A 10,853-nucleotide genomic window follows, 5' to 3' on the forward strand; every position below is an offset into this window, starting at 1 on the left:
AACACAAACCTCTTTTGTTTTTAGTCTTCATTTTTTATTAATATACAGTATAATTTTATCTCGAAAACAATTCGTTTTTTTGCTTTCATTATCTATGTTTTTTTAGTCTCAACATGTTTTGGTCGTCTGGGTCCAGTATCATTATTCTAGTTTTTATGGCAATAACAGCAACCTCGAATTGATTCTTCAACTCATGATATAACCAGAGGAACAAAGTACTAGTTTAATGTCGACACAACATTTTTTAAATAGTTACTTAAGATTAAAAATAAATTTCAAACGCTTAATATTGTTTTCTCAACTAAAATTTTACGTTCCTTTATTCTGCAAGAACTTTATTTTTTTAATTAGTCAATATTTTCTATGTTATGCATTTGGTAATGTCACTACAAGTATTTTTACGACTGAACTTTGTATTGATATTTTTACATGATAGAATTCAAGTTACATATCAGTTTAACTTTTAGTTTGATAAGGTATAACAATGTACGTGTGGTGTGGGCAAATGTGTAGAAGACTAACGCTTATCCTTAACCTACCCTCTCTTGTTGTCATCCACTGTGTTCGCCTCACTTTGTACCGTCTGAATTTTAAGGGTCCCTTTATTATTAATTAGGTTTGAGTCGTTTGACTAATATTCCAGTTTGATCTTATTATTGAAAATCCATTTTACCAAACCCCTTATAGTGACAACACTCACGATATTTCAAAGCCCCATCAAGCAAGAGAATCTTCTTATCTTTTTGTCGTCCTTTTATTAACCTAATCAACCACAAAGAATGTCTAAACTTCATTGGAAACGGTATTTATCACTACATTTATGTCGAAGCAACCCTACACGTCGTCCTTACTAAATGGGTTTGAACTCTACTATATTATAAAACATGGACTCTAGAAAATTCTTACAACATATATGTACAATCATATGACTTTCTGAAGATTCTACGGGGGATGAAAAAGGAACAAAAAATGAACTACTAGAAATAGCAAATCGTTAGAATATGTATCATTATTTAAAAAAAACATGTATCATTATAACTCATAGGTTAAGAAACATGATCGTCCAAGACTCCAAGTGTAAGGCTAGAAGGGATCAAGATTATTTTGAAATTTCAAAATATATATTTTGATTCATGTTGTAACTTGTAATTACATTTTTTTATCAAAAGAAAACGTTTACCTATATCCAAGTGTTGTTTACTACACAATTACACATTTTGAATGTCTAGTTTCTTTTAATAGTTTAAGACACTATTAATTATTTGAAAAAGTTAATTACCTCAAAATTTCTTATGATTATTTTCCTATTACATATCTAACCATTGTAAATTCATGTAATGTCTATTCTATAAATAATATATATACCCTTATTAACCAGCATTTAAGACCATCTCCAATGATTTTTCCTATATTTTTTCTATAATAGAGATTCTATTATAAAAGTGAGTTGTACTCCAACGTACTTCTATTTTTACCTCTAAAATAGATATTAATATTTTTTCTTTTATATATTAAAAAATTCTATTTTTTTCTCTATAAATAGAAAAAAATATAATAATCTCTAATTTAGAGACGAGAATAGAAGTGAATTTGAACAAATTTACTTCTAAAATTGATATATTTTCATTATTTATAGAAAAAATAGAGATAGTTCGGAAATGCTAATAATTTTTCAAAAAAAAGTTATTTTCACAAAAAAACATTGTTACATCAGATAATATAGTAATAATAAGAAATAGGAAAAATTTGGTTTTTAGAGATGTCGACAGTATAAAACGTCCAGAAAATAGAATAATTTTAAGATTTAATAAATAGACCGTAGATATGACCTATGCGAGAACAGAGGACAAGAGGGTTGAAAGTCAAGACATGGGTGCGTGCACTTGGACGAAGGACACAAAACAATTGCACGTTATTTATTTGTATTTATTTATTTTTTCTTCCTTTCCAATCCCATAATTTTATTTTATTTTCATTTGTTTTCATATCAAATGAAATCACAAATTTCCAGCGTTTTCAGCTTTTGCAATCGAAAAAGGAACATCTTACTTCAATTTTTAAAGAACGTTCTAACGTTTTTTTTTGTATTATTTGTATAAATAAAAGAAGAAGAACCAAAGCAATGAAGAAGAAATCAATGGGATATGTAAGAAGAATGAAAAGGATAGATGTACGTACTGAACAAACAAACAATAATGCTTCTTCGAATTTAACCAATAATCTGAATTTCTATAATTGATATTTTAGAAAAAATTGTTATCTAAATCTTTCGAAATTTTTAATATATATATATATATATTATATATGCTGTTTATTTTTTCTATTTGTTGAATTATTATTTTAAAAAAAATTGATGTCAACGTTGCCAACCTTAAGCAACAATTAAAATGAAATATAATGAATGTTTCTATTGAATTTCTCCTCGTATTTTATCTTTTAACCGAAAAATTATTGAAAACTATAAAATAAAGAAAACTATAAGTAAGTAGAGTATGTTGACAAATATATATATATATATATATATAACAGCATCGTAAACATTTTAAACAACAAAGTTAATTGAATTATATTTTTCTATACACAAATCATGCTGTTTTGATATTGAAAAATATATCAAGTATCGATCATTATTCAGAATTCTGCAGGATTATTTAGTTAATGAAAAAAATGCTATCATTATCCTAGTTTGAATATTACCTATTACGGTCATAATGTTAGAATGTATCACCACCACACAAACACGCATGAGCACAAAAGAGGAAGAAGACATAAGCTCATTATTGTGTGTAAAAGGAGAAAGTGTCAAATGTCAAGTGATTGAACATAAAAGAAAAAAAGAAGAGAAAAAAAAAGGAGAATAGTTCTAAAAAAAAAAAAAAAAAATTGCTTGCAGAAGAGTGGGTGAAAATTTGAGTCAGAACTTAGAACAAATGTGACAGACAAAAACTTTTTTATTTTTTGAGTAAACCAATGGAGAAAATATGAATCCTATGAACTCTGACACAACTTTAGTTTATTGAAACAAGCAATGAAATCAATTGAGGTTAACGTGCAATTGAAGCAATCTCTCAGTGATAATGTATTCAAACTATTCATATTCTACAGTCTTCTTCTCCACGAACTATCCACAAATGACAAACATTACTATATATATACACATATATGCACACACCCACGCAGATGGACTTGTGCTCCCCAGTTTAAACAGTGTCCAAACGAGTTTCAATTATATTGTAAGTAAAAATCTATAAAACCCAAATCGAATATACGTTTTTCCAACGTTGGAAGTGGTTAAATGACTCAAACGACTACAGTAATATACTAATATTACTATTTTATTGTTTAGGACCATAACAAAAATACGGAATATTATTATTAGTAGTATATCATTAGATTTAATAAAAATTATATAAGTTATAGTGTATATCCAAAAGAAAAAGAGCTTTCAGAGTATCCGACACCCACGTGCAAGGAGAATGAATAAAGTCATAATAAATATTTTCTCTTTGAAGACTCTCACATTCATTGGCATCATTGTCACTTTTTTATTTCAATTTTTTTTCACTGAAATTGCATTATTGAATATAGTATTGGAATACTTCCCTCACACATTATTATTATACTAGGTTATGTTACAAAATAATGTAACAAACAAATGCAGTTACTCGACAATGGGTAAGGATAAAGTATTGTAAAAACTTACAAACTTATTCAACAATCTATGAGCCTATTATTGATTTTATGTCAGACTGTATAATAAGATTGACTTGTGAGTCGAAACCGGAACAAAAGCTTTTTTTTTTAATATGATTGCACTAACTTTAATAAGGCCTTTATTTCTTTAAAGGGATAATAAAGAAGTAGATAATAGTATATTTTAAAAAAGAAGAAGAAGAAGAAGTGAGAGACAGCGAATAAAAGAAAAGCTGGTAACCTCATGGGATGTTTTGGCTTTGCTCAATTATTTCGATACTTTTGATATGATTTTGTTCCATTCCTTTTCATTAATCGGATGTGAAAGCTATCCGATTAATTGTATAAAGGGATGAAAGAATTTGAAAAACTGTTTTACACAATCTAAACATAAAAAAAGTTAAACAGTTCTTTGGCTATCAATATTTGGAGCAGCGTTTAATGCGGCACGTATATGATCACTACGAAATTTTTTGCATACACAATTACACACAAAGATTTTTCCTATATAAGTCAAATGTTAATTATTTTACTACGAGTATTGCAGAATTTGGCTAGAGAAAGGTGATGATAAGGGTGGTGAAAATTAATGGTAATTTTGAAGAAATATGAAAAGTTAGCTTAGAAACTATCTCCAACTGTTTGCGCGTCATTTTTTCTTCAGAATAGAGTGGATTTGGGTTTTTTTTTCCAACATAACTCTAAAATATAAACTACGCTAGAGAACTCTAAAATAGAGTTCAATTTCAAAACTGGAAAAGAGAGTAAGGTTTGAAAAGATCCGACTCCAAAACAGAATTTAGAGTTAGATATAGAATAATGTTAAAAATGCGTAAGTGATTAAACAATGACAAAAATGGCCGAACATGACGGATTATTACTAATAAAATAACTTAAATTATGTAATTGTTGATATGAAAATTTGTCTTGTTAAATAATTATGAATATTAATAAAATAACTAATCATACTATATTAATTGAGAAGTACAAATATAAAACTAACTTTGAAACGTGTAAAAAAATACATTCAATTGCCATTAGAAAAACTTAATTAAAATTAAAATTAATTAAATAAATATCCTACTATATTAATTGAGAAGTACACATATAAAACTAACCTTAAAATGTGTAAAAAAATACATTCAATTACCATTAGAAAAAACTTAACTAAAATTAAATATTAATTAAATAAATATTTTTAATTAAAAAACAAACATAGGGGATAGATCAAATAAAACAAATTGTAGAAAAATAAAAAAATCTATTAGAATCAAAACTAATTTGTACTTTAAAAAAACTAACAGATAAGATTTTTTTTTACATGTGAGTTATATCTTTTAACTTACTTCACAATTATATCAAAGATTTCGTTTAACTGACAAAAATTTAAATAATTTTATTCATTACATGCAAATATTTTATTAACAGGTTTTCAATTAATATTTTTTTAAAATAAAAAATTATAATATAAACAACAAATTTTTAATCACAAACTATTATAAATAATATAATCACAAAATAAATTATTACAAATTTTCATCAAAAAAATTTCAGCTCGCGGTTTTTCGCGGGATAGTACATAATAAATTATTAATAAAATATAAGAAAATCAAAGATTTAATTTGAAATGGACTAATAAAAGAGTATTTAATTAGCATTAATATGAAGAATGTTTTGAAACATAAAATTGAACAATCCATGTGTGACTTTGTGAGCTATTTAGAATCATAAGAAAGACTCTCTTTTTTTTTTTCAAATCATAAAAAGGACTCTTATATAAGTGGTTTGATAACTAATGCATGTAACAGTATCATATCTAATCGATGGTAACTTTTTCTTTGATGTAATTACTAAGCATATAATTTTAGCAACTATTTTTGTTTTTTTTAGGCAATATAAATTAAGCAACTACTATAGCAAAAAATTCTATCAAAATAGCAACAAAATAAATGAAATAAATTTCTAAATATAGAAGTCGACGTCATGATTGTTTAAAATCTCATAACTCAATTTATATATTAAAGTATATCCATTCTCTAATTATCATCTTTTTATTATTATACTAATTATCATTTTGCACTTACTGTTTTTTTCCTCTTGTCCCCTATAGGCGTTAGTTACTAGTATTAATTGTCCACTCGTTGCGGAGATGTAACACACATTCCTCGCTCTCTCTCTCTCTCTCTCTCTCAATTCACTTGCAAAGACAAAGATCTTCCACTTCCTCTTCTTCTTCTTCCTTTTTACCTTTTCTCTGTCTCTCCCCTATATAAAACTCACTAGAGTGTTTGTTTAGCTAAAAGATTCAACAATGGAGAACCCTCCGAATGATACAGAAGCTAAGCAAATCCAACCCAATGGAGGTAAAAGAACAAAAGGTGGAATCATCACTATGCCTTTCATCATAGGTATAACAACATTTCCATAAAATCTTTCACTCTATTTTTTTCGTCCTGAATCTTCATCTCTAATTTAATTATTTGTTAATTTATTATCATGGTGAAGCAAACGAGGGGTTCGAGAAAGTGGCGAGTTATGGTTTATTACCAAACATGATTATGTACTTGATCAGAGATTACAGATTTGGAGTAGCAAAAGGAACAAATGTGCTCTATATGTGGTCTGCTGCATCAAGCTTCACACCTCTCTTGGGTGCTTTCCTCTCTGATTCCTATCTTGGTCGTTTCCTCACCATCTCCATTGCTTCTCTTTCCAGTTTCTTGGTAATAAATAATCTTCATCTCTCTAATCTCCCATCTTGCAAACCGGCTTAACTTAATCGGAACTGAAATTTCTGGTTTAGATTTCTACTACTTGTCATTAAGACTGATAAGAATCCGTAACTGATTTTGGAAAACTGACAACTCTTTTTATAAATCTTTTTAACATATACTTTTTCCGTTATATGATATTTTATTGTCGATATCAATAATATATTTAATATTATCTAGTAAGTTTAAAATAATTTATTTTTACAACATCTAGATAATGAAGTAATTGAAGTATAGTGGTACGAGGTTTTTTCTTCCATATTTTTATAGCAAAAAAATATAATATATATATATATGTATATATATTATATGAATATTTGAACATAAAGTAATATTGGACCAGATTAATTTAATTTCCAACAGATTCATCGTTGATGCACCATTGAATAGGTTGTTTTCTTATAGCATCGTGATATTGTATAATATTAGTTAGTAATCTAGTATACACTAAATAGTAACAATAATAGTATGGTACAGTTTTAGTAATTTTAGGCGTTGCATGTGACTTGTGAGGGACTCGTTCCTAGGGAAAACATTTGCTCCATTATTGTCTTCTTGTGTTTATGTTACACTAAAAGTCGTTTTCGAATTTATTTCTTAGCGTGGGAGTTCCATGTGTTATGAATTTTCTATTTTCATCTAAAAACATTATTGCTAATTGAAAATGTCCTTGGCAAGTTGTGTGAGTGACCACAAATCGAAACTATAATTTCTGATATCTGACAATATTCTACTTATAAAAAAGTGTGATTGCTTTGCTTCATAAATAAAGAAAACAAAAAAAAATTCAAATACGTACTATGTTTCTTACTATGTTTTAATATCGGTTCACTTTGGTTCTGTTTTGAAAAAAATGTTTAAATAAAAGTAAACAAAACCAAAACACGAACCCAATTTTTTGCTCGAAATAAGTCTATTTAAACCGGATTGGACACAGTTTACACTGCATGACGACTTTGAATTATTTTCGTTATGGGGCCAAGCTTAATTGTTTTGTAGGCTATATAGCATAGAGCTGTGCGTGGTAGGCTTCTTTATAACTTGTCCGGTTCTAATCGACACTAATATTTTCATATGATTTTATTCACCCACTTAAAGATCAAATGTTTAAACTCCGATACATCGATTGATTTGACATGCTGGTACAATTATTCATCGCAATCAACTTCGTTATTATAATTTTTGGTAGGGTTAATGACGTATGACTTTACATTCGACCTACCAACGTGTGCTCATCATGGCCACGATTTTGTTGCCGATATGAATATTGGATTTTTCTTCTTGGATTTTTCTTCTTCTCATAATTATATAAACGTAGCGACATGTAATGTTTGTTAGCTTAACGACATGTAATGTTTTGTTATTACATTCAGCTCAAACTAAACCGGGTTTTCTAGACCAAATTCATTTAATTGATGATCATTGTTTAATCATACCACAGGGAATGGTGCTTTTATGGCTAACTGCAATGTTACCACAAGTGAAGCCATCGCCTTGCGATCCCACAGCAGCTGGGAGCAACTGTGGACCCGCGACCGCGTCTCATCTGGCTCTTTTGTATTCTGCATTTGCTCTTATATCGATCGGGTCAGGCGGGATTAGACCATGTTCCTTAGCCTTTGGAGCTGATCAATTAGACAACAAAGAGAACCCAAAGAACGAAAGAGTTCTCGAGAGTTTCTTTGGTTGGTACTACGCTTCCTCAGCTGTGGCTGTACTCATCGCGTTCACTGGTATTGTATACATTCAGGAGCATCTCGGATGGAAAATTGGGTTTGGAGTGCCTGCGGTCCTCATGTTGATCGCTGCTTTGCTATTTGTTCTCGCGTCTCCTCTCTATGTTACACGCGGTGTGAGCAAGAGTCTCTTCACAGGTTTAGCTCAAGTGGGTGTTGCAGCTTACAAGAAGAGGAAACTAAGTCTACCAGATCATCATGACTCCGTTGACTGTTATTATCACACGAAAGATTCTGATCTAAAAGCTCCAAGTCACAAGTTGAGGTAAAACAACTATATGAATTTATTTAATTAAGTATCCTGAGTTCTTGGTTACTTTACAAGTAATATCTATCTACCATACTCTCTTGATTAGGTTCTTAAATAAAACTATTAGACTTTAAATATGATGTCGATCTCTTCACTTTTGACAATCACTTGATTAGGTTTGCAATAAACGCATGTTATACAAGACACATGATCAATGCACACACTTTACTTTGATACTCTCTCTATATTAGGATTTGAAAAAGCTTGTAGAACAAGAAAGAGAAGGCTCTCTGTTTACTTTGATACTACTACTCTAATTAATTAGGTTTTTGAACAAAGCTTGTGCTATTAGAAACATGATGCACTGTTTTACTTACTTCCTTGATTTAAGTTTTCAAATCATACTTGGAAACATGATGTTCCCTTTTTTAATTTTCTTTTGATTTTCGTTTGGTTAGGTTTTTGAATAAAGCCTGTTTAATAAGTAAACGCGAGGAGGAAATTGGGTCAGATGGGTTTTCTTTGAATTCATGGAGGCTATGCACAACAGACAAAGTAGAGGAGCTTAAAGCATTGATCAAAGTCATACCAATATGGTCCACAGGTATAATGATGTCCATAAATACTAGCCAAAGCACGTTTCAGGTGCTGCAAGCGACTTCTATGGACAGACGTCTGAGTGGCCATGGTTCAAGCTTTCAAGTTCCAGCTGGATCATTCGGTATGTTCACAATCATAGCTCTCGCCACGTGGGTCGTTCTATATGATCGTGCTGTTATCCCGTTAGCTTCAAAGATCCGAGGCAGACCTTTTCGACTCAGCGTTAAGCTAAGAATGGGATTAGGGTTATTCATGTCATTCTTAGCTATGGCGGTTTCTGCAACGGTTGAAAGCTTCAGAAGGAATAAAGCTATAAGCCAAGGGTATGGAAACAATCCCAATGCTGTGGTAGACTTCTCAGCAATGTGGCTGGTGCCACAATATGTGCTACATGGGTTAGCAGAGGCTCTTACCGCAATAGGACAGACTGAGTTTTTCTATACCGAGTTTCCTAAAAGCATGTCTAGTATCGCGGCTTCTCTCTTCGGTCTAGGAATGGGTGTGGCTAGTCTATTGGCAAGCGTGGTTCTCAATGCGGTCAATGAACTAACCTCAAGAAATGGTAAAGAGAGCTGGGTTTCAGACAACATTAACAAGGGTCATTACAACTATTACTATTGGGTACTCGCGATAATGAGCTTCATCAATGTGATCTACTACGTGATATGTAGCTGGTCGTATGGTCCTTTGGTTGACCAGGTGAGGAATGGTAGGGTTAATGGTGTGAGAGAGGAAGAAGAGTTGCTTGACATTGCTGGCAAAGGCTTCGGGAAGGAAGATCTAAGTGCAGTTATTAAAGCCAATTAAGCAATTATAGGTCATGCAAGCTTTTACTTTGTCTATAAAGGGGGCAAGAAACTGTAGGAAATTATATTTTATTGCATCTGGTGTGTGGTGTTATTAGTAAGTGTTGATTAAGGTCTATATAAATTTGTAATTAGATTGGATTCTGTGTTCGGGTTTATAATTAGGGGTTTTTGGTGAAAAGGTCAATGGTTTTTGGCTGTGTATACAAGCCAAGTCTTTGTTATATTTTTTTTTGTGTTATTGAAATTCACGAAGTCCTTTTGTATATATTAATTGTTGGTTTGTCTTATATCCAAAATGATTATATTGTCGAAACTATATAGACCCAGAAAACTAATTAATAAACAGGTAATGAACCCGTAATTTTAATAATTACTAATATATTTTTAACTAGAAAGTTACCCACACATCGCTTCGATTATAAAATTAAATATTTTATATGTAAAATAAAATTTTATTAGATTATATATGAAATGTACATGATATTATTTATATATACATTGAAAAGAATTTAAATACATACATTTATAAGTTTATAATTATGAAGTGTGTTGAAAGAAGGACAATTTTCACAAATTGCATAAAAATAAGTTTTTGTTTTAAATTTAGAAAATTAATTCTAAAATTCTAAAAATATTAAAATAGCATCATGCTTTTAATCTTATACTCTGAATACTAAACCATATCTTTTCAAAATTATACCCTAAATATAAAATATAAAATTCAAACCAAAAAAATATAGATAACAATTGGAAATGGTGTAAGTTTTTTTCGGCATATTGACAGATGGAGTAAGGGTTAAAGGAAAATAGACATGATGTATGATTGGTAACTCAAACAATGCCAATGCGATTTAAAAGTAAAATATTTATACCACTTTTAACGATTGACATGTGTCTATGATGAAAGTATTGAGGTTACAATATGTGTATATATATATATTAAATATTTTACAATAGGTCTCTGTAATATTTTTCTGTGTAATGTGAAAGGATG

General features: G+C 29.9%; 1 protein-coding gene across 1 annotated transcript; it reads left to right on the top strand.

Annotated features, from left to right (window-relative positions):
• Positions 5,829–10,148, top strand: LOC104742722 (protein NRT1/ PTR FAMILY 1.2). The gene is made up of 4 exons (XM_010463755.1): positions 5,829–6,101; positions 6,199–6,416; positions 7,906–8,465; positions 8,909–10,148. Exons 1-4 carry the CDS (start codon positions 6,005–6,007, stop codon positions 9,855–9,857), a joined length of 1,824 nt encoding a protein of 607 aa, XP_010462057.1. The 5' UTR covers positions 5,829–6,004; the 3' UTR covers positions 9,858–10,148.

This window comes from Camelina sativa, chromosome 14, assembly GCF_000633955.1.
Source record: "Camelina sativa cultivar DH55 chromosome 14, Cs, whole genome shotgun sequence".
Taxonomy (NCBI): domain Eukaryota; kingdom Viridiplantae; phylum Streptophyta; class Magnoliopsida; order Brassicales; family Brassicaceae; genus Camelina; species Camelina sativa.

Excerpts from the sequence above, each read along its gene's own strand:
- LOC104742722 (XM_010463755.1), top strand. The coding sequence starts at position 6,005 with ATGGAGAACCCTCCGAATGATACAGAAGCTAAGCAAATCCAACCCAAT. Across the intron at positions 6,102-6,198 it reads CACTATGCCTTTCATCATAG|CAAACGAGGGGTTCGAGAAA; the intron begins GTATAACAACAT and ends ATCATGGTGAAG. Across the intron at positions 6,417-7,905 it reads CTTCTCTTTCCAGTTTCTTG|GGAATGGTGCTTTTATGGCT; the intron begins GTAATAAATAAT and ends ATCATACCACAG.